Consider the following 24,909-nt stretch of genomic DNA (forward strand, 5'->3'; position numbering starts at 1 on the left):
AATCTCAGCCACTAGGTGGCACCACAGGCCACATAATCATGTTTTTCAGAAGAGGTAGTTTTCAATGCATTGCTCTTTCCTTGCTGCTGTTGATAGATATAGATCAGGGGTCAGCAACCTAAAGCCCATGGGCCGGAAGCGGTCTGCAGAGGTCGTTTGACCGGCCCACAAGCTGCAACTGAGTTGCCTGCTTGCGCACGGGGCTAATCTGCTGCAACGCGGAGTGGGGACTCACTTCTGCGGCTCTGGAAATTGTGTTTGTGCATGCGCAGACACCAAAAATCTGGCCCATAGAGGGATCTCCACAGGACCGATCTGGCCCAGGCAAGATAAACCTTGCTGACCCTTTATATAGATGATAGATAGCTAGATAGGTATAGATTTCAATGGGCTGTTATTTTATCATTGTGTGTTGTGAATTGTTGATCTGCACTAGAGAGCACTGCTATGACAAAATACTTTCTTGCTTGCTTTAACTTTGCAGGATTGAATCCTCTTCTTGGAAGGGCCTGAGCTCTGCCTTCTGGCTTTAGTGCAATCCTTGGGTGGGTGGGGTGCTTGAATTAGGAGAGAAATGTTGGGGGAGATCTTAAAAGCATCTCTCTCAACCCCCCAACCCCCAAGTAGCCAAATCATGCTCAACTTGCTAGATTTCTAAACTAGAAGCCAAAACGACTGTGGCCACTCCAATCCTTGTAATTCAGGCTTCCTCAACCTCGGCCCTCCAGATGTTTTTGGCCTACAGCTCCCATGATCCCTAGCTAGCAGGACCAGTGGTCAGGGATGATGGGAATTGTAGTCTCAAAACATCTGGAGCGCCAAGGTTGAGGAAGCCTGTTGTCATTTGAGGTCTAGATTTAAAGGAGCAGTGCAGACTGAAGAATGAACATAACTGCTCCCAGTAGCGGCTGGTGTGGTGGAGCAGAGCTGTGGAGTTGGCCTCCTGCCACTGGCATCGCTGGAACTTACCTGGGTGCGACAGGGGGGGTGGTGAGGCCGGGACTACATGTATGCATTGGTAGAAGTACCAAAGTGTCTCAGAAGCACCAGGTGGTCTCCTCTGATGCATCTGTACAGCCCCAACCTGACCACTGCTGCCTTCTCCTTGCCTGTCCTGATGCCAGTTCCATAGCTTCTCCCCACCACAGCAGCCTCTCCTGCTTGCTGTCTTCCACCTATCTAATATGCAGTACAGCATAGTCAGTTCACAAAGGCATCTTTAAGATTCTTGCAGCATCATTCAATTGTAGCTTAAGTTAAATGAATTGGAGAGCCGTGGCTTGGGGGATGCAGCATCATTGACAAGAGTGGAGCAGCTTAGCACTACACATGGGTATCAGTAGTGCTCATTACCAAGAAACAGGCTGAGTAGCACCTGGCACTACCTAATTCTCTATTTTGACTGGCAAATAAAGGCTTTGGGAACTTAATGCGGATAGAACCTAAAGTACCCAGTGGGAGTATCAGATCATGTTATTTTCTGCCGCTATTTTCATTTTTGCAGTGCAAATGAAGCTATTCTCTAGTTGCGGTATGGTTTTCCCCTGATCTGTTTGGTTGTTAATAGGTTTAATCCCCCCATTATTTCAATTAAATACTTAAAGAGTTTCTGATTGTTAAATGTTTCTCTAACTGCATATATAATTGCTATTTGCTGGACTAAATTAAGCACATTAATTTCTAGTATTGTATCCAAGATGGAATTTGCATATCTGACCCAGCTGCTGCTGCTTCTTCGGCGATCACTTGTAGCCGAGTAAGATTGTCTTCCATGAACAGGGTCTTAACAGTGAGTCCATAAGTGACTGTGGAGGCCGATTCTGGATCCACACGTCCTTCCACAGTGTGGAAAAAGGTTTCCAGGCGGGAGTTGATAATGGTGAGGGTTTGCCAAATGTGACTTCCTTGTAGCTCATTTCTCCCTTGAGTTCGTTTGCCCTGAGTTCGTGCTTCTTCAAAACCCATGACACCTTTGGTAAAGGCTCTTCTCCAATTGGTGTACTCACAGGCCGAGGTTTCCCAATTTTCCATGCTTATACGGCATTTTTACAGATTTGCCTTGAGAGCATCTTTAAGCTTCATTTGTTGTCTACCAGCATTACGCTTTCCATTTTAAAGTTCTGAATAGAGTAGTTGCTTTGGAAGATGATAACCAGGCATCCAAACAACATGAACAGTCCAACGAAGTTTATGATTAAGAATCATTGCTTTGACACTGGTGATCTTTGCTTCTTCCAGTACACTGGCATTAGTTCAACTGTCTTCCCAAGTGATGTATAAAAATTTTGAGAGACATTGTTGGTGGAATATTTCGAGGAGTTTGAGATGGCATTCATAAGTGGTCCATGTTTCACAAGCATGCAGTAAGGTTGGTAGTACAATAGCTTTATAAACAAGCATTTTGGTTTCCCTGAGAATCTCCCAGTCCTTAAACACTCTGCGCTTCACTTGGGAGAAAGCTGCACTCACAGAACTCAGGCGATGCTCGATTTCGGCATCGATGTTGACCCCCGTGGAAAGATAACTGCCCAGGTAGGAGAAGTGATTGACACTTTCCAACGTTACACCATTAAGTTGAATTTGTGGCGCGGAGGGGTTGTTTTGTGCTTGTTGGTGCAGCACTTTGTTTTTTGGGATATTGAGTGATAGGCCAAGCTTTCCGTAAGCTCCTGTGAAGATATTTAGGATGGTTTGGAGGTCATCCTTTGAGTGTGCACACGCTACATTGTCATCAGCATATTGAAGCTGTACGATGGAAGTTGTGGTAACCTTACTCTTTGCTTTCAGCCTACTCAGGTTAAAGAGCTTTCCATCTGCTTGATATACGATTTCTACCCCAATGGGGAGTTTCCCTTCGACAATGTGTAGGATCATGGTGATAAAAATACAGTGGTACCTTGGTTCTTGAACATAATCTGTTCCAGGAGTCCGTATGACTCCCGAAACAGTTTGAGAACCAAGGCGCGGCTTCCAGTTGGCTGCAGGAGCTTTTTGCACTCAAGCGGAAGCAGCATCGGATGTTTGGCTTCCGAAAAACGTTCGCAAACTGGAACACTTATTTCCAGGTTTGAATTGTTGCCATCATATTATTGTGGAGGAGCCCAAGGATGTTCACACATTTATTTGAGCAGCCAGTTTTCAGAAGGACAGTCCACAGGGCAGTGTGATTTACAATGTTGAAGGTCTTAGTCAGGTCAATAAACAACTGTATATAGAGGTTGATTTTTCTCCCTGCATTTTTCTTGATGCCGTCACACAGTGAAAATCATATCCACTTTCCCCTTAGAAGGTCAAAAACCATCCTGGGATTCAGGAAGGATAGCCTGGGATATAGTTAGGAGACGGTTTGCTAACATCCACAATTGGTTGCTCCAGCCAAGGGCCGTGAGTTGCAGTTACAGTATTCACCACAAGCTGGCAGTGTATACCTTGATATTTTATTTGTTTTGCTGGCTGAGAAGATTTGTAAGGGATTCAAATACAACTTCTTCTGAACGTTACATCAGACTTCATGGTTTTAGTCTGGTTCAACCCCCTGCTTGTGAAGTTTTCAAGATGGCCTTGTCCATCTTTCATCCCATTTTGGTGGGTTTCTTGGGGAAAAATAAGAGAGAAAGTATACAGTAGCATCCTAAAGTTCTTGGAAGAAATTGGGGGGACAAAATGTTCAGCAAATTATTGAATTGGGTCCTGTTAATGCACTTCATGTTTGTCACTTAAGCCAAGAGTGGCTGGCATAGTGGAATGGTGCTATGTCATTCTACAGAAAACAGTGTCTCTGCCACTTGCCAGGATGGTATAGGGACAAGATAACAGTGCGGTCAGGACTTTGTGGGCACACCAAGAAAACCCCACGGTGTAGCTCCCACCTTGCACTTACCACCCCAGCCACTCCTGACTTGATTATGGGAGGTCACTTAGTTCCCAGTCTGTAAAATGGGACTTAGGATCTGCCTAGCTGTTGTGAACATGACAGATGCAAAGATTTGTGAAGCAAACTACTTGAAAAAAGGAGTGAGAGAGAGAGAGAGAGAGAGAGAGAGAGAGAGATTGCGTTCTTTTGGGGGATTGTGTGAAATCTGAGTCCCACATGTGGTTCATGACGCAAACTTTATCCTACTGTACACTGGGGTAAAGATTGCTGGTAAGATGTTAATTGTTAGGCAAAGATGATATCGACTAGCATGCTAATCAAAGCAAGGGAGAAAAGAATGCTCATACTTCCTTTTTCTCTTTCCTTTTCCAGATGCTGCAAGACTGTCCGAAAGCTCGCAGGGAGGTGGAGCTGCACTGGAGGGCCTCTCAGTGTGCTCATATCGTGAAGATTATAGACGTCTATGAAAATCTTTACCAGGGTCGAAAATGTCTCCTGATAGTCATGGAATGGTGAGTGTTGTGGTTTGATGGGACAAAGCGAGCCATGCCATTTGCCATGCTTAACCACTGCTCACAGCTACACACCACACAGAGCTTTGTAGTCAGAAATGCTGTTTTTTCACTACATTCCCTAAATGTGGATATGACCCACCTTTATGGGTAGTCCCATAAAGATAGCTAACTCTTTGCAAGGAAGATGCCCTGATACCTACGGGACCGCCACTCCTGGTATACCCCACGGAGGACCTTAAGGTCTGCAAATAACAACACCCTGAAGATCCCAGGCCCCAGGGAGATTAGACTGGCCTCAACCAGAGCCAGGGCCTTGCGGGATTTGACATCTTTCCGCAGGGCCTGCAAGACGGAGCTGTTCCGCCAGGCTTTTGGTCGGGGTTCAGTCTGATTCTTTCCTTTCTGTATAAGAACACGCATTAAAGAGGCCTCCTAGTCTGCTCACAGGTCCTTTATAAGACCAGTGGTAACAGTTGGCCCTGGAGAGTATTAACCACTCTCAATTTCACCCATGGACTGCCATCTGTCCAGATTTTAATTTGCTCTGAACTAATTTTAAGATGTATTTTAATTAATTGGTTGCCTGTTTTTATGTTCTTGTTTTCTTTGTATACTGTGTTAGTTTTATGATGTTAGCTGCCCTGAGCACAGCTCCGGCCGGGGAGGGCGGGGTACAAATAAAAATGTCTTATTTATTATACAGATTTTAAGTGTTTCTGCTTGGGTAAATTGGTGCTGAAACTGGCAGAGTTGTGGGTGGGTGGGCAGGGTGTGAATCAGGGAGAGATGATAGAGGTGGGGTGTTTTGTTTTGTTTTTAGCTCATTTCCTGCTTTCTAAACTTTTCTCTTGGGTAAAGTGCTCCAGATGATTTTTGTTGTTGTTGCTGCTGCTGTAATTTACTTTTAAAAAATAAATTAACGATGGCTACTCTTGCTTAAATCCAGGGATGGGGTGGGTGCTTTTATTTGCTTAACATCTGTACGCCCTGCTTTTTGCAGAGAGATGCCCAGAGTGGCTTACAAATTCAAGGGGGGGGGGCGGGAACCGGATTCAAAACAACAAAACCATAGTAAGGAAGTGCAACGCAGTGAGAAAGAATGCAGCACCAAGCAGGGAAGTAGCAAGATAGAAACTGGGGCAAATCATCAGGTCTTTTATTGAGTGTCTAAATACTAGCTGTGGATTTCTTTTGTGAAACGCTTTTAGATGTATAGTAACACAGAAGAACATCCCTGGATGTTTTGTGGGATACAGTATGGCGGCACAGTGGAAAAGACACAAACACCTAATCTAATGTAGATTTAAGCAAGTAGGCAGGCTCCTATGGAAGGAAGCAGTTTTTCCAGATTCCTTGGACCTAGGCCATTTAAGGCTTTATAGATCAAAACGAGCATTTTAAATTGGAAACACAATAAATATATTGAAAGATGAATGCAATGCATGGATTTCTGGCTGTTGACATTAGCAGACCTCCCGCTGCATTCTGAACCAACTTGAATGTCCTGAGTGGTCTTCAAAGGAACTGCAGCGTGCAGTGCACTGCAGCAATCTAATCCTGACATGATTAGATCATGGCAAGGTCATTCCTATCCAAGAAGGGAAGAGATTGAACACTAGGAATCCTGTCCCGCTGCTGGACTTTTAAAAGCAGGGGTGGGGGAAGTGCCTGAATGTGAGCTGAGGGAGCTTCCACCAGGGGGAGCTCTGCTAGCAAAAAAGTGCTCCACCTGATGGCCACCCAGCTCCACAGACTCCCACCTTACACCCTGTGACAAAGCCCTACTGATTGGAGAAGATTATTGAGTTACGAGGGGCTGCAGGGTGGAGTGATACAGGTTGTGTGAACTGCTTGGTGCTTCTGTAACCATTGGCTGCAATAGGCGATTGTACAGGGCAAGTCAAAGTCCTAGGTAGCTCCAGAAACAGACAGACAGAAGAAAGCTCTTCAGTGTTTTATGTGGCAAAACATCTTGAACAATGTAAAACTTCTAAGCAAAGTTTGAATCTACATTAGATGCTAATAGAACTATTACTTTATTAGGAATTTGCTCTTTTGTGCGTCCCATTCTGCCCCATATATGAGAGATTCTCATCAAGATAGTTAAAGTCAAATTGTAGGCCAGTTTAATATGTTTCTTTCTTTTAATCTCCATGCATTACATCTTTAAAGGATCTTCAGTCTTTTAGAGCTTGCCTTGTTCTTCTTTTTGTTCAGAGACATTTGAGCAGATATATCGTTCCATGCTTATTAACTGCACTGTGGCCGTTGCAAGCTTCTTGGGATGGGTGCTGACCCAAGTAACTTTATTGATGTCTTTCCCTGGTGCCCACAAACCCTCTGAGCTCCAGGTCCCTTGGTCATGATTGTGGTGATGGTAGTTACCTTTTTCTCCTTGGAAAACTACATAGAGCTGAAGGAGGAAGAGTGATGCTCTTTCCTACTCTCTTTTTCAACTCTGTATGTGCTTTTCAAGGCTCAGATTAATTCCAAATGGATCTGAGTTTCACCCAGAGGCTTTGGGAAAGTGAAGTGTGTATGCATGGAAATGTACTCATAGCCTGGTGGTGGTTTTGCTTAGGCAATAGTTCTTGTTGCCTCCATTTTTGTAACTGCACTTGTTTATGACTTTCAGCTTGGATGGTGGGGAACTCTTCAGTCGAATTCAAGACAGAGGAGACCAGGCTTTCACAGAAAGAGGTATGAAGGGTTACAATAGATTTCTTAACAAGCATTGACAATTAAAGTCTTAAGACTTCCGGCACAACTGCTAAGCTTTTAAGGCAGAGAATGGGGACCACTGGCCCTCTGTATGTCAAAGGACAAACAAACTGGAACCTGCAAGTAAAGGGTTGAAGTGGATTTCCGATTCTGGACTAGTGTTCAGTTTGCCAGTTTGGATGTCATGACAACGTATGGCTAGAAATTACATGGATAGGAAACCATGAGCTCATACTTTTGTTTCTGAGCACCTGAATTAAGTCTGTGGTAAGGAACGTGGTGCCATGTTCTCTTGCCAACAGCACCCAGTGATGTGGAAGAAAGGTAAGGAAACATCAAGGGTGGGTGGGGTAAGTTATGTAGATGTTATGGTGGCGAAAAGGAGGACCACACCATAGAACAGCATCAGCTTCATGTTCTTCGTCACATTTGTTTCTGCTCTGAAACCTGACCAGTAATGTTGTTCCCTCTAACTCCTTGTAATCTGGGTATTAGGTGGCGGTTGCCTCTTTGGCTGCAGAGTAAAATGACCCGCTATTGTTTTCTTATCTTCCCCAGAGGCTTCTGAAATAATGAAGAGCATCGGAGAAGCCATTCAGTATTTACACTCAATCAACATTGCACACCGGGATGTTAAGGTACTCTTCTTCTTTTTAATATAATTTTTATTGGTTTTTACACATGTTTTCCAAACATAACATCCCATTTTAAACAACATAAGAAACCTTTGGCCATCACAGCCTAGGACTTCCATCAACCTCGACTGATGGTTTTCTAACTTCCTGGATGTGGTCCACACAAGACTACTAACTATTTCCAAAGACTCTGACCAAATGAAGGTGTCCCTAAGGTCCAGACACAATGCTGTTCATATGAACACTTGCCCTTGTGTGGTGGTGCATGGCAAAAGGACCATGGTAAGGAGGAGGATTTTTTTTTTATCAGAGTTTATTAGCGTTTTCATAATATAACACAAACCCAAACCCACACCTACAAATACAAAAACAAATACAAATACAAATACACATAATGCCAGGATTCTTCTTCTTGTTTGTATACCTTACATAAAAAAAAAATTCTAGTTCTGAATCTTGACTTTTGACTTCCCCCGCCTTTTCACCTTCGGTTTTACATCGATATACTACTTTCCTAACATCTTTTCTCTATATAAAAAAAGAAAAAAAAAAGAAAAAGAAACTTTAACTTTAATTAAAAATAACACAATTATCTTGATCTTTCTATTATAACAAAAATCTTAACCAAATATTCTTATAAAGACTAAACTTATTTCTTCTATCCTTTATCATGCTGCTTTTAACTTAAAATTCAATATCTCCCTACTTGTTTAAAATAAACTTATAATTAACAGACTTCACTCTCCGATTTCAGATACCATGACAGACCGTTTGGGATATACATTTAATACTTCAACCCACTCCCCCTCTGTCCATTGTCTTTCTCTGTCTTTCACCAGAACCGGATCTCCAATTCTCTTCTTCTAAATGTCCACAGATCCAGGCAACATTCACAACAGACCTTGCATCAGGCTTCAGGGTGTCCATCACTTCTTTTTTGGGCTCCTCCGTTTCTTTGTACCATATTTCTTCTTCTTGTAGAAATCTTAATTCCATGTCCCTTGCCCCCGAGCTCCCACCTCGGGGTCTGGATATTATAAATTTTCCCGTTCCGGGGCTGCCACCCCCAGGAATCGGTTCCTTTTCCCGGAGTTGCCCAGCCATTTCAAACCATCCTTCAAGCACCCCTCCCAGCTCTTTGCCAAGGTTCGATTCCATTGTATAAAACTTTTGAAAAGCCTCCTCTGTGGAAGTTAAATCCATTTTCTTTAAAATCCCACACAAGACTTGTAATTTCCGATCAAGCAGTTCCAGCTTCAAGACAGTGAGCATTTCCTCATCTTTTAAACCAGAGTTCAATACCAGTGCGAGCACAAAGTCCAGCATTTTGAAAGGGAGGGTGGGTATCAAATTTCAGCTCCTGTCTCTTCCTTTCTTTGTTTCAATTTTTTCCCACGACAGTCCAAATCGTCGCCATTTTTCCGAAGCCGGAGTGTAAAGACCAAAACTTCAAATGGAGATATTTTTTCCCCAATTAATCCCCAAAGGGAAATCTCAGCAGTCTCAGTTTTCAAATTCCAGATACTTTCTATCAATTATTGTAGCAGCAGTCACTTAAACTGGTTAGTCTCTTTCATCTCCCGAAGGGAAGGGAGGCAGGCTGCCTTTCCTCTTTCCCCCAGATCGTTCCAAGATTAAAAAAAGTCAGTCAAGTACTCACAACCACTGGGTTCTTATCAGCTCGTTAAAGACAGGTAGAACTTAGACGCTCATCACAGGCTTTGTCGCCGCATTTACATCCCGGTTGGGGCATGTCCCCTATAGCCCGGCTCCGTCGTCCCTTCACCCCCACTCCCCCTTTACAGGGGGAGCGGGGGAAGGGTTCGGAGCCACAACGGGCACAGCCGGGGAGCCCAGGGTGCGGGACGCTCTTCCCGCACCCCAACCGGAGCCCCGCTTTGCGGTGGCGGGGCTCCTAACCCCCGGGATGGACTGGGCGCTTCGCAGCCGAAGCAGCCCACGACCACCCGCAATGGCGTCGCCGCCGGAAGTCCGGTAAGGAGGAGGATTTAACTATTTGCCCCTGCCATGGTTCTTATTCAAATTGCTCTAGCCTCTCAGCTCCTGAAATTCATTGTTATGCCAATGTGAGCTTTCTTCTGGTTGCAAATAGAAGGCACTGGGGGACTGGGAGATTGGGACTTGCACCATGGCAGAAGCAAAGAGTTAATTCCCCTTTTCCTCACATGCCTTGAGCCCGGTCTGGCTCCCCCCCCCCCAAGTACACTGGCTATTTATTAGGTGGAAACTCTGGAAAGCCAAATGTCATGTCTAATTTGTTATTTCAAATAATTTCATGTCCAGTTTGACCCTAAAAATCTGGGGTTATGCATGTTTGGTGGGAGTAGGATTGAATTATTTCATTGCATCTAATCCTTACACTTCATGCGATGAGTGCAATTCATGTGGTACCAGCAATAAAATACCAGCAGCAGATGGCTTCTGGAATAGTACTCAATTTGATTTAGGAGGTCTAAAATTTAATTGAACCGAACAGTGGCACAAAACAAATACTACTTACCTCTGATATCAGTAGTGTCTGCCAGCAAAGGAGGAAATATTCCTTTATTTTCATGATTTGAAAGCTACTGAGAAGATGTAGATTCAAACCCACCTGCCCTTCCACCTGTGTTGGTCTCTGAAAGAGGACCCCCTTCATCCTCTCACTGACTAGTAATGGCAGCCATTGGTAGAGAGTGCTGCAGAACTCTCTTATCCCCTTGCCCTACTCAACTGTTCTGGTCAAGAGAGATCTGCCCTGCTGCACCTCAACCCAACATGAACTGTGAAAGTTAATGGAACTTAATTGAATGTCTACACAATCCCCTTTCATGCTAACTCATGGAGGGCTGCACCTAGATGCTCTATCAAAAGGGACTTCTTGTGACTATGCATAAGGTAAAGGACCCCTGGATGGTTAAGTCCAGTCAAAGGCGACTATGGGGTTGCAGCACTCATCTCACTTTCAGGCCAAGGGAGCTGACGTTTGTCTGCAGACAGCTTTCTGGGTCATGTGGCCAGCATGACTAAACCGCTTCTGGTGCAACGGGATACTGTGACGGAAACCAGAGTACATGGAAATGCCATTTACCTTCCCACCGCAATGGTACCTATTTATCTACTTGCACTGGCATGCTTTTCTAACTTCTAGGTTGGCAGCAGCTGGGCCAGAGCAACAGGAGCTCACCCCATCACAGGGATTCGAACCGCCAACCTTCTGATCGGCAAGCCCAAGAGGCTCAGTGGTTTAGACCACAGCACCACCCATGCTTTATGAGTGGATGGTGAGGGCACATGTTTGTCTGTGCTGGTTTAAATAGGCAGCCCTTGCTCACTTGTCATGTTAACAGAGAGGGCAAAGCAAGGGTAGCATATTTAAATCAGAGCAATCCCAATTTAATTCCTGAAGTGATTGTGGGTAAAATTAATAACTCCAGCGTAACTGTACTAGGTTCATGTAGGCAGGTGCTCTGGAAGAATCTTCTCTGGCTGCGGTTTTCAGCTAAGCAGGGACATGTGAACAAAGTCTAGAATGCAACCACACTAAGGAATAGCAATTGTGCAGCTCAGCATGGTCAGGAAAAGCTAGTGAATTCCTGGAAGAATGCTGATTAGGTTAGGTGGTTCCTTTTGTCTAGAACCTACCCCCCAGGATATTCGGACTAAGAAACCTTCTTAACAGAAGGGGCTCCCAAACATGTTTTTTAAAAAAATAAATAAATAAAAGGTAGATTCTTTGTTAGATTTAGAACGAGGCTGGGAAAAATCCAATTGCTGTAATTATAATCCACTGCCCATGAGGCAATAGGATGGGCTTGAAAATGTTTCCCTTTCGCTGCCTGTTACATAATTCCACATCACCTGCCAGAACATTCTTTCTCTCCTAAGTGTGTTTCCTGGTGACGAAATTTCAAGTCCTCAAAGGCTATGGAACCGGATTTTCAGTCTTGTTGTTTTGGCTCTTCTCTTTTATGGAGACACAGGAACAAGCGCATGTTATTTAGATAAAGAATATCAAGAAGGGGGTATTCATGTAAGGAAGAGGACCCTGTGGACAACTTGAGCCTTGCTTTCACTGCACCACTGCTGAAACATCTAAAAACTATTCCCCCTGCCCCCCACTGAACAGGGATCTGGTTGTTTTGGCAGCATAATCTGCAGCTGTGAATAGTGAAAACAGAGCTCTAGATACATATTGGCTCTCTCCAATGGACACACATGCCTGTTGTGGATCTTGGTCTATATTATTAATAATATTGAAGGTGCAAAGTATATGTTGATCATTTTATGCTTTCTGAAACGACATATATACTTGCATACACTGATAGAAGTTGAGGTGTGGGTGGGTGTACACTCTCAAGTGTGAAGGGTAGTTTTAGGTTCCCTCCCCCATATATCTTCTCAATCTAAGCCATTCACATTCTGGTTTACTCTTGCTGCTGCTGCTGCTGCTGCTGCTGCTACTACTACTATTACTATTACTACTACTACTACTACTACTACTACTACACACACACACACACCATTAACATGCCACTTGTATAGTCCCAAAGATTTTCACATACAGACCATGTTCCCACCTAAGGCAAAACCATAGTTTAGCAGTCTGTGGCTGAGCCTGAATGAGCCACAGGGAAGCAACTGGATGACTTCAACAGGTATGTGTGGCAGTTTTTCATTGAGGCTCATCCATTTAACACTAAAACGTGGTTAGGTATTAATACTGACCACTCTATGTAATGCTGCCTACTCCCTGCGTGGCTGAACTCCTGCCCAGCAAAAGTTCACAACCTTAAGCCTTGTGCTAATAAACATGACATAACATTACACAATAAGGAACAGTGCATTTCAATAAACTGGTCAAGAGCCTCGTGGACAACACTTATAAAGAGTTCAGAGACTATGTTTGCTTTAGGTATTTATTTAATTTTGGAGGGTAAATTGGCAATACCACTATTTCCCCTGTAAATATGTGTTTAATTCCTCTGTTCCTCTATAAATTCCACTAGTGTCCTGGTGTCTGCCATAAAAGACTCTCTGAAGCTTTGACCTTGCAAATATAAAATGCATCATGCCTTGAGGACTGCAGATAAACTCAGTAGCATAAGCATTCTGGGGAATTGTCAATATAATCTGGATCATATACCTAATGTACACTGATGTGTAATGGCATCTGCATAATTGCAGCTATTAAGAGGGCCTTTTCAGTTGGGGATGCTTGTCTATCACTAGCATGCCTTTCTAGCACCAGGCAAAGACTGTTTTCATTCCCCCAGGTCTTTAAAAAAATTCATTTGGTAATGCTGTTGTGTTTTAGTCTGTTCCTGTTTTTTATTCAATGGTTATTCATAGTTGTGCTTCATTTTCTACTGTTTTAAATGTCTTTGAAATGACTGTCAGGCTTCCTTGGGAGTAATTTTTACTGCAGATGCATGAGGAAATCGTATAAATCAATAAGCAAAGGTTAATGGACTCCTGGTGCATTAGTTCTTACCATGTGCCCAGCCTAGGCTCTGCAGGGTGGTGCCAAATATAGTTTTCTCTTAAGCTGGTTTTGCTTATTATGTCTTGCAGCCAGAAAACCTCTTATACACCTCAAAAAGGCCGAACTCTGTATTAAAACTCACCGACTTTGGATTTGCTAAAGAAACCACCACACATAACTCCCTAGCTACACCATGCTACACACCATACTATGTGGGTAAGTAAACCATTGGAGAGCACCACCCACTTCTGAGACATAAGAATTGCAACCTCCAACACCTCTCTTTTTCATAGAAATAGTGGTGGTGAGCTTCAGGGCACATGTGCACTGCTGTTGTGTTTTGTAATAAGAGCAGGGGTGGGTTTTCAAGATTTTCAAGCAAGCAGCCTCATCATTTTATTGCATTTGCTACATCATTTAAACTACATGGCATATCTCTCTAGTTTAAAACCTCAGCACTGGGCTGCAGCTGATTGGGCAAACAGGTGAGCATGATTCAAAAGCTGGTCTCCGTGCTTCCAATAGATTGCTGGTGCTGCCTACTTAGTATTCGGGAAAGTAAAAGGATTGGCACAGGGTGAAACCTTTAACAAAAGCAGCCAACACAGGTGTCACTATCATGTGGCGACCAGATTGAAGTTGTGCAGGTGCTCCCCCTCATCCTATAACAGTTTCTGGCCTGGGAAAAAGGTGGGAAATTATTATTATTATTATTAGTTTGGGGATTTAGTTCTGGTCCATTTTTAAATGGAAGAGAGAAAAGCAATGCATCATTCAGTTTCAAAGGCTAAGACCTCTGGTCACTTTTAAACACCGTATTGGCCTGAATATAAGCCTCACTTTCCCCGCAAATTTCCAACCGTGAAAAGTTAAAGTGCGGTTTATATTTGCGACCTTACTGTATGCAGCCAGGAGCAGCACCTGCCCCACATGTAGTCCCCTGTTCTCTCCCCCAAGGCTGGGAAGGGAGAGAGTGAGGAAGGGGAAAGGCCACCAGCAATGCAGCGTGCCCCCCCCCCAGTATGCAGCCAGAAGCAGCGAGGAAGGGAGCGGCTTATATTTGGGTAGTTTTTCTTTTTCTTTTCTCTCCCCCCCCCAATTTTAAATGTGTGGCTTATATTTGGGCCAATACGGTACTTTTGTGGGACCCTTTAATGTCCTTTGCTGGCACTCTTATAAATGTTCTATGTCAAACAGCCTTGGTGTCAGAGGTTTTCCCATGAACTGAGAACTAATATCAAGTGCCAGGTAAACTGGCAAACAGCAAATTATTTTGCAAGTGTACTCCAGGCACAGTTCCAAGGGTAATAAGCTCCCCAGAGAGGGGGACAGCCTGTCCTCTTGAAGTGTAAATGTCTGAAAATTGTACTGATAGCATGTGACAAAGTTGACTTTGTGTTTTCTTTTCATCTCCTTTAGCTCCAGAAGTACTAGGCCCAGAGAAATATGATAAGTCCTGTGATATGTGGTCCCTTGGTGTCATCATGTATATTTTGTAAGTCTGTTCTTCTGCACTGTACTGCATGGCACAGTTAGTTGCTTTGTACATTCTCCTCTGTGTGTACTTGCTCCTGGTAGGATTCCAGAAAGTTCCAAAGTTAGGGATGTTCAGTCTGCTCCTGGGATATCCTTGAGCCAGTTAACTGGGAAGGGCTGTGCTTCCAGCATGTTCTGTTTATTGAGTCATTGAGGAAGATCCTTTGTCGATATCGAGGGAAAATGCACAGATTACGCTGGCTGATTCAACACACTTTACGAACAAGCCCTGGGCGGTAGAAATAAAATTGGATGCATTGATTGTGGGAAGATGAAATTGGGAATCTTTTCCAAGGCTGCTGCCAGAGGAAGAAGATACCCTGGCTCCCTTGGCTGCAAGACTAGCAGCAAAGCAGTGGAGGCAGAGGAAGAAGAAATCCAGTTCACTTGCCTGCAGAAAGGAGGAGAGGCAGGCAGAAGCTGCAGTTCCATTCCAGCCATTTTCTTCTGTCTGCATCTCTCTCTGTCTGCCTCCCTCTTCCCTTCTGCCTTAGTCCTTCCTGCAACTGTGCTAGCAAGGCTATTGCTGCTGGAGCCAAGCTTTTGTAATTGAATTCGTGCATGCAAGAAACATGCACATGTGGGATGATTAAGCTGAACTTGGAGTACTGCTTGTTTTATATGCTGAGTCATTGCTAAAATGTTTGTCCCAGTTGATGAGCTACTAATGCACTGACACAATGGCTCATAGGATTTAGGCCAGGCATATCCAAAGTCCGTTTTGGGTGCCTAATCTGGCCCGCTGGTCGATTTAATCTGGTCCCCGTGGCAGCAACAAGCTCAACAACTTTAGTCGGCCCTCACACATGTTCACTTCATCAAATCTGGCCCTCTTTGAAAAAAGTTTGGGCACCCCTGATTTAAGCAGAAGGTTTGCAGCATGGCACACCTCAAAGTGGTTTTAACATTTAAAGTACCTTGGAACCTGTTTTTCCTAATGTCCTTTTAGTTAGTTTGCTGCTTGGAGTGCATTTGTGCTGAAGAGAAGGGCAGGAAACATGCTAAACAAATGTGTACAAGATGACGTGTTTCCTTATGCCATTGCTAGGGCAGTGCCCTAGTATTGACACAATAGTGACCACTGATGCTTTCTTGCTGCTCCCTGTATAGCACAACTGTGCCCTTAACCTGTCTCCCCTGGGCCCTTCATCACCCAGGTTCACAAAAGTTCACAATTCAGCTTTACATGTTTGCCATGGGGAGTGTTCCATCACTTTCTGTCAAGTGTGGCAAGAGGGACCTCAGCCTTTCTCTATGAGCTGTGGGTCAGGGATAGTGTTGTACTGTGCCTGGAAGTACAGTGGAACTACGGAGATGATTCCCCAGGCCCAATAAGCATGAAGACCAGAGATAAGTCTCTGTTTGCTCTTTGATAGTAAACAGCAGGAGCAGGACTGTTAGGAAGTTAGGACTGTGGTCTCACAGCGCTAAGGTGGAAGATCAGGAAAATGCTGCCAGCCCTTTGACAACTTCCTGTTCAGAGACAGAGTTATCTCTCATCTTAGCACTGTATTGTTTAGATTGGAGATAACAGATGCCAAGTGACTGACAGATAGGCGTGGTTTGCCAAAAATGGCCTCACAGGCCTAAGGCAGAGAGAGGTCTAGCAAACCTAACTAGAGCCTTAGGCTAGACATTCCCCACTGCTGTAGTCAACTCTCTTACTTGACGGCCTTTTATAGTACAAACAATAAAAATGATACCTTTTTTGGGGGGAGAAGCACATTAAATCAGTTTGGCATTCAAAATGGACTTCTCTTCTACATGTCATTTCTCTATTTTTCTCTTTCGCCCAGATTGTGCGGGTACCCCCCTTTCTATTCCAACCATGGTCTGGCCATTTCCCCGGGCATGAAGAAACGGATCCGGATGGGTCAGTACGAATTTCCCAACCCAGAGTGGTCAGAAGTATCTGAGGAAGGTAAATGTTTGTGAACAGAAGCTGCTATTCTCCTCTGAAAGGAAAAAGGGGATTTCAAAACCTGAAAAAAATGTGATTCTCTGGTTTAGGGATGGCTAACCTGTGGCCTTCCAGATGTTGTTGGAATACAACCCCCAACATTACCCACCCCTGCACTAACCTTATTCATTCCTTGGCTATCTTGCCTTTCATGAGTGGCCTTTTTACTTGTGACTAAGCTATGGCTCAAGAGGAGCCCTTGCTCTGGTTCAGAGAAATTGTTCTGGGCCACCATACCTGGAGTGTCTTGCTGCCAGGGAAGAATAGGTGCCTGCTGCCCCCATAGCATGGCTTCTGCTTTTCCTTTGCCCTGCCTTTCTCTTCTTCCTTTTCCTTCCTTCCCCTAGGGGGATTCTGCTCCTGTGTTTGGAGGCTGTGGCAAGGTGAGGGTTCCCCCTGGACCTCCACACCCTAAGAGTCCGTGGCCAGATTGACTCTCCTCACTGCCTTTGTTATGTTGTGCATGCATGATATAAAAAGGATGCAACATGGAGAGTGGGAAAATGAATAAAAATAAACACGCCCCCCGCCCCCAAAAAGGCTAGGCCCCACAATGTCACACATGACAATTCTTTCAAGTACATTACTCATCATATGTACTAACATTAATTAGTATTAAGAGTCCTCAGAGTGCTTTTCATGTGTTATCTCCATAAGCAACGTATTTGCTCAGGAGAAGTTCCTTCAGGTTTTTATATAAGCCAAAGCATGTTCTCCTTAAAATAGACCCATCCCTTTGTGTACATTGTCTCCCCTTTTGCCGTGCAAGCTTCAGGATTTCTGCAACATCTGAAGAGAGCTTTGGAATGAGGTGGCGAGACACAGTGTGTTGTTGTTGTTGTTGTTGTTAATGCTGTTGCCTTTCCTCCACCTTCAGTTAAGCAGCTGATCCGGAATTTGCTGAAGACAGATCCAACCCAGCGAATGACTATAATGGAGTTCATGAATCACCCTTGGATCATGGTAAGAATCCACCTGTCATCCCACCACCTTCCAACACCCCACACCCCACCCTGTGCATGACTTCCAGTCAACTCAGCTATAATTTCTTTCTGTTGGGTAGAGAAAAAAAAAAAAAGAATCCACCTGTCATTTCTCAGGAAGAAAAACGGGTGCAGAAGCCTAGGCTGAGAAACATGAGAGCAGGGAGTCTGAGGTAGCTTTATAGACAGGGGGGGGAAAAACATTTTTCAGCTCAATCGCCAGTTCCATTGTGAGAAAACTCCTGCAGCTGCATGCCAGTAAGGGGATGGGGGGCGGAGGAGAAGAGAGGCAAAAGTGGATGGGGCCAGAGGGGAAAGTGGGCAGAGCACAGGGTGTAGGCTGTATTCCAGCCATGCAGAAGTCAAAGGCTTCTACAGTGTATGCACCGCTACATCCAGTTAAGCAAGAGGCACGATCACCACCCAACCAGTCAAAAAAAGGACAGAAGAACTCTTGGCAAGTCCCAAGGGCTGGAAAGAGAAGCATGGAGTTTCCCAGGCCGGAGGCTCCCCAACCCCTAGACTAAAGCACCATTTGTCTTCCCTCTGCAGCAATCAATGCAAGTGCCACAGACCCCGCTGCACACTAGCAGAGTTTTGAAAGAAGAGAAAGATCTTTGGGAGGACGTTAAGGTAAGTTGTCTGCAAGTTTCATCTCACGCACTGCTAAGCAGCATGGATGAAGGTTACGCAACTCCAGGTGTAAGTGATTGTGAGCCTGTTCATCAGTGTTGCAAGCCACTACTAGCCTGTACAGTGGAACCTCGGTTTTCGAGCATCTCGGAAGCCGAACGATTCACAACCCGAATGCCAAAAAACCCGGAAGTTGAACGGCTTCTGCTGTGTGTTTTTTTCTTTTTCCCCAATGGATTTTGCCAACTGCCCATTGATCCTCGGTTTTCAAACATTTCGGAAGTTGAACGCTCTTCCGGAATGGATTACATTTGAAAACTGAGGTTCCACTGTAGTAGGTAATGCCAGATGTGCAGACTTAAAGGCCCTCCTAACTCTACCACAATCTGAACTTGGAAGTTGGCTTTTGTGCCCATTGTAAAGTTACAAATAGGATCTTTCCTCTGGATGACAGTAATGCCTGAAGCTAGAATAATTTGGCTAGCCAGATGTTAATTTGTTTCCTCTACATCACATTTGTAGGAGGAGATGACAAGTGCCTTGGCCACCATGAGAGTGGATTATGAACAAATCAAGATTAAGAAAATTGAAGACTCATCCAACCCATTGCTTATGAAGAGGCGGAAGAAAGCAAACCCTGCTGAACCTACAGCACTCCCCCATTGAGGATTCAGTAGAGCCAAACCTGGTGGTTGTGAAAGCAATAACTATATCTATATATTTTTAAAACAAATTGGAGATAAAGACTGTCATATCAAACACATGGAATTCAGATCTTTATACCAGACTAGTGTTTTTTTTTAGCTGCCTCTCATGGTTCTAACCTTTCTGAGGTCCAGCAGGAGACAGCTGCTCTATGTACAAAACATACTTTTATGTTATTTCTCAGCCCCTGGTCCTGTAGGGAAATATTTCTGGTAATCAGATTATTATTATTATTTGTTTAGTAACATCCCCCTCTTGGTTTTTTTTCTCCTTCAGAGACACTGAAATTCCTGTGATCACCATTTAAAGGTTAATAATATAAATAAAATATATATAATCTATATTTTTAAAACTACTGTAGAGCTGAAATCAAGATAGGAGTCCTGTGCTGAGTACAGCGGTTGTTGTTTTAGAGTTAAAGGCTTTCAGTGTGTGTCGACAACAACAAAAGGCCAGGGCTGTTGAAGAATTCCACCTGAAAACAAAGGCACTGACGATACTGGGGTTTTCATTTAACACCAGGAACTGTTCCTTGGCTGATGGACCTTAAATTCAGTTTGGGAAGTTATTGTCCCAAGTACAATAGGGCTCCTTAAACTGAAAGCCTTCTGCCTCTAACTGTGCAATCACAGGATTGACTTCCTCTCACTTGTGCGTTTGTGGATTGTATGTAATTATGTGATAGGATGGATATTGTAAGTATAGGCAGGAAGGCCCACCCCCTTCTGTATTCTACCTTGAATTTTTGAGGGATAGTGTGTGGGGAGGGTCCATGAAGCACCCAGAATTCAGTTATGATCTCAGGGTTATTTGGGTGGGTGGGTGGGTGGGATGGAAAGTAGGTGTTTGTTGAGTGGAGACATTCATGGCTGAACTGTTTCAATAACTGATGCAGCCTTCCTGGAGCACTACATCAGAATATGTCCCGTTGCCCAGTTTCCATCACCATCTCGTGCAGTGTTAAAGCTTAAGACCTTGATGCAGTTCTAAAGATCTCATGCTGTAAGGTTGCAGGCTCATATCCTCCACCCCAGCTGTTTTGTTGTGGCATCATTTGTTGTGTTGCATCATTGTTCTGTGTTGCTAGCCATCCTGATCTTTTACTTTACCAGGAAACTGCAACTATTTGCAGCACATAGCAAAAAGGCTAAAATCTGAGATTTGCAACTCATTGGAATATAACTTGGAGCTCATGTGGGACAGAACCTGCCACATTCACACACTGATGCAGAGCTGTCAACCTTCCTTTTTTTGCAATGGGAAACGGCGCTGTAATAAGTGAATTTCCCTCAAAAATATGGAAAGTTGACAGCTATGCTCTGATGTGAAGAAAAAACAGAAACAGTACCATAAAAATGAGGCTTTATTAGATGGATTCCTTAGCATCTTTGGGTGTTGAATAGCCAGATGGCACAAATGTTAATAGTATGGGAATATGATGATGGGAATTCTGCCTAGAAAATCAAAAAGGTCTCAACTGAAGTTTGAAGGAGGGAATTGACATGTGCTGCAGACTTGGGCACATTTGTCTAAAGTAAAGCTCTCTTTGAGTCTTACTCTACCTGTACCTTAGGGAAGAAAAGCAGGAAAGTATCCCTTCACATAAACTTTTGCCTCATTATGCTGGCGGTCAATCTCTTTTTCTGCCTCTTTCTGTATATCTTTAGTCGATGAATGAATATCTTTTGCCACGTTTGTTTCACTGGCATACTAGTGTTTTAAAAACACACTCTTTCCCTTTTTAAAAAAAGAAAGGTTTAGCTTTTAGGTGACATTTTAGACACTGTATGAAATTTTAATTTGTAAAAAAAAATGTTTTAATTTTTGTTGTTGGTGGTGTCTCATTGCTGAAAAAAAAATTATTTGCTCTGCTTTTTCCCATTTTGGATTAAAGACACCCAATACATCAGAGTTTGTGTTTGTGTAATCCATGGTGGGGGGTGGGAGCAGCCAAAACAGGCTTTGGCTCAGGAAGGGCTGGCTATACAATACTTTGTATTGTATTTTAATATTTGTTGGAGGCCGCCCAGAGTGGCCGGGGAGACCCAGCCAGATGGGCGGGGTATAAATAATAAATTATTATTATAATAATATCTGTAGACAGAAGTGTGATCAAAGAGTTTTCTAGCAGTTATGATTTTAATACAGATCAGCTTTCCACATACAATGAGTTGTGGATTGTACTAAAGATGGCACACAAGCAGGGAGTTTCAGACATATAGCAGCAATGGCTACTTGGAGAATATTGGCATGGAAGAGCCACATGAAAAGGATCCGGCATCATATACATTACACTTCAGCCAATAATATATATTTCAGATATCTACTACAATATTCAGTTGGGGAGCGTATATGATGCTGCCAATGAGAACCTCCTGAGATGGCATTGAGAGAGCAAGGCCTCTGACATTGTGGTGTAGTGGTTAAGAGCAGGGGACTCGTAATCTGGGGAACCGGGTTCGCACCTCCACTCCTCCACATGCAGCTGCTGGGTGACCTTGGGCGAGTCACACTTCTTTGAAGTCTCTCAGCCCCACTCACCTCACAGAGTGTTTGTTGTGGGGGAGGAAGGGAAAGGAGAATGTTAGCCGCTTTGAGACTCCTTCGGGTAGTGATAAAACAGGATATCAAATCCAAACTCTTCTTCTCTTCTTCTTAATTCCCAGGCAGACCTAGTGGTGGAACAATGTGCCACTAACTTCAGTCTGCCCCTCCATTGTAGGCACAGGCTGTATATATGTGTAAATAAACCGTATATTGTGAAGTCTCTGCTATGCCTCATTTCCAAAAGGAAACATGTACCCTAGGGTAAGTACCTGGAACCTCTGGAATCTCACACCAGAGATTGGAGTGGTGTGCTACACTGGTGTCAGAAAAAAAAGATTTATAGAAACTATTTTGTTAAGGGTGCTGGGATTTGTAGGTTTGTGAGTGGGAACTACAATTCCCATGATTCTTTGGGAGAAGTTCTGTATTTTAAATGTATGGTGTGGATCTGCTCTATATTGACAGGAAGCCTCCACTAGACAGAGCCAGTTGTCTAGCTCTGGTGAATCCATTGCCCTTAAACTGGCTTTAAGTTAGCATTCTGGGTTTCGAAGAGAGTACTTCCTGGATTTTGTGACACTGCTTCAGTAATGCCGATGTCACATGCAGCTTTTAAAATCTGGCCAAGAGATTTTAACTTGCGAGCACACAAATGGAAGGGCAAAGGTACCAGACATATTTAGGCTTTTTCCAGCACACGCATTGTAGTTTGGCCTTTGCAACACTTATCGGTATACACACAAAATGTTGTGAAAGCTCATGTATGGCTGCCATTGGAAAAGACCGTGGCTTGCCAGTATCATTTTCTGAGCAAACAGCACTGAAATCAGCATTTGTCATTGGGGGCGAATTGTAGAGTTGGAAGCCATGAGTTGAACAGAGGGATGAAACAGCTCAACTACCTCAATGTGACGCAGAAGGAAACCAGAGAAACCTCTTTCTTGCTGTTGAAAAGTCAGCGTTATAGTTAATTGTATAGGCAGATTTGTAACTTCCAGCAGCTTTGTTGCCTTGTAAAAAAAAAAAAAAAAAGCTACCCACAGAGCTATAGGAACACATGGCAATTTGTGCAAGGATGTGTGCATGTTCCCTCATCAGTTGTGTACACCACACAGGTTTGTGGTGGCTGAATGTGCATAACTGTACACATTCAGTGACAGACATAATTTAAGAAACATGCTAAAATGTCATGTCATGGATTTTTTCTTTTTTTGACATGCTAAAGTATATTGCTTCAATATAAATTTAATGGCAGTTGATGCACCCTACATCAGCCTATTTTTTGTTGCTTGGACCTTCATTCCCTTAAATAATAATAATAATAATAATAATAATAATAATAATAATAATAATAATTTGTATATTGCCTTTCTATCTGATACTCAAGGCGGTTTACAAGCAGAGGCCAATTTATACATTATTTTTGAGCTGGTAAACTCCACTTATTATTTTTTTCAACACTTTCATTGCCTTTTCTCAGTATATATATTATTACAGAGGTATTTTATCAACACAACAGATTATAACAACAGCATAAGAATGAAGCAAACAAAACAAAAATGCACACTTTTGCTCACTTCCACCAGAGTAGCTACAACTGTTATGGCCTTACTGCATTTCAACTCGTGCAAAGAAGACTGCATGCAGTTCATCCAAGAATTCGAGTTAACAGTCATTTATTTTGCTAGATATACCATGCATGAATTGTGGGTAATCTTGTAGAAATCTGTTTCTATGTGAATTCTATTGAAGAGTGCCAAGTTGGCATAAAGAGAGTCTGGTGTTTCTTGGCTTCCTTGACTAAGTTTCAGTCAGTGGCTGTACCCGCTCCCCGCATAATATCAAAAGTGGCTTGTAAGAAAACAGGTACCAATGCAGAAAATAGTCAAATGTTTCTCTGGGCACATTCTTGCCTATAGCAAGGATCCCAGGGGGAGGAGAGGGGGAAACCCCATTGTGCTACTGGAAGTCATGGTGCTAGATCCTACTAGTGCAGCTATTTAGTTGAATTTGGTCTCATGAGTTAGAATGGTGGCATCCTTGGGGGTTGCAATTCTGTTGATGGAAGTAGCAACACACCCTTTTTCTCACGCTTTGCTCCTAGATGATAGTAAAACAAATATGTATGAAGAGGTAGCAAGCACATGAAATGGCACTCATTTCTGTGAAGGCATCACTGTTCAAAGGAACTGTTTTGTCAATGAGTGGGAGGTGGTGAGAATTTGAATGTAGAAGTGAACTTGTTCAGGAGGTTCAGAGTCCAGTTGAATGAGAATCAAAGTTCTCGAGCAAATGTTCCTAGCCATCCTGCTTTTCCAATGCATTCTGTGGGGAATGTGCAGATGAAGCAGACCCTTTCTTCCAAACCACAGGCCAACTTTGGCAAGCGGTTGAAACCACCCACCTATCAATCACCTAATATCATCATGACATCAGATGAGGGAGAGGTTGGTGGCCCTAGCCACCTGTGCAACTGTGCCTGTCTGGAGGGGGTAGATGAAGAGTTAGCCCACCAGGCCAAAAAGGTTCTGCACCCCAGGTTTTAGGTAAGCTATCTAATTGGTTGCTTGTCAGAATTAAGAATTTTGAATTACAAGCAGGGATCCTATTAAAGTATGGAAAGACATTGACACCAGCTTTAACACTGCAAAAGTGTATGCAGTCTGGGATGGAAAATAAGCAGCCTCACTGTCTTGCAATACATGGAGGGATTTGCCTTCCGCTGGCACGTGGGGCTTTTTGCATCCAAGCCCCTGTCTGCATGCAATTTGCACTGAACTGACCTCAGAACAGGAAACGGTATAAAACTGTGTTTATAAACAGTGTTTACAAATGCTTGACAGATGTTACAGTGTGTTAATTACCTTCGTTAAGTTATTGGGTTCATGTTGACCTTTAATTCACTGTATTAAAAGGTACTGGTTTAAAATTTCTACTGAAAACCGGAGGTAATTTCCAAACAATATGTTCCAAGATAAAATGAAGGCGTGATGCCATTTTGCTGCATCATAAGTATAACTGGAAGTCACGGCTAGCTGTGCGATAAATATATCATTTTATGACTGTGTTTGGAACAAGTTGAGCAAAGAGGATGCTTTATTTTCACCTAATGACAATGATTACGGACACAACAACCTTCTGTAGGTGGGGAGGAAGGAATATTTATTAGAACACTGATAATGAGTTTTATCAGATGGTACATATGTCTATAAATAACTATGTTCAGGGTTTGTTTGTTTTACATCATCACCCTTTCCCCCCTAGAAAGGCTGATAAGTATAGAGACAACTTAACATAGTGTTATGATTATTAGGA

General features: G+C 43.4%; 1 protein-coding gene across 1 annotated transcript in view; it reads left to right on the plus strand.

Annotated features, from left to right (window-relative positions):
- Positions 1–19,008, plus strand: part of MAPKAPK2 (MAPK activated protein kinase 2) — a 79,541-nt gene extending 60,533 nt beyond the window's left edge. The window contains exons 2-10 of the mRNA XM_033152888.1: positions 4,247–4,386; positions 7,025–7,089; positions 7,669–7,748; positions 13,320–13,446; positions 14,650–14,725; positions 16,563–16,687; positions 17,604–17,689; positions 18,262–18,342; positions 18,865–19,008. Coding sequence (XP_033008779.1) covers positions 4,247–4,386; positions 7,025–7,089; positions 7,669–7,748; positions 13,320–13,446; positions 14,650–14,725; positions 16,563–16,687; positions 17,604–17,689; positions 18,262–18,342; positions 18,865–19,008 — 924 coding nt within the window. The remainder of the gene's footprint in view (positions 1–4,246; positions 4,387–7,024; positions 7,090–7,668; positions 7,749–13,319; positions 13,447–14,649; positions 14,726–16,562; positions 16,688–17,603; positions 17,690–18,261; positions 18,343–18,864) is intronic.
- Positions 19,009–24,909: the final 5,901 nt, after the last annotated feature.

The sequence above is a fragment of the Lacerta agilis genome, chromosome 6 (genome assembly GCF_009819535.1).
Source record: "Lacerta agilis isolate rLacAgi1 chromosome 6, rLacAgi1.pri, whole genome shotgun sequence".
Lineage (NCBI taxonomy): Eukaryota > Metazoa > Chordata > Lepidosauria > Squamata > Lacertidae > Lacerta > Lacerta agilis.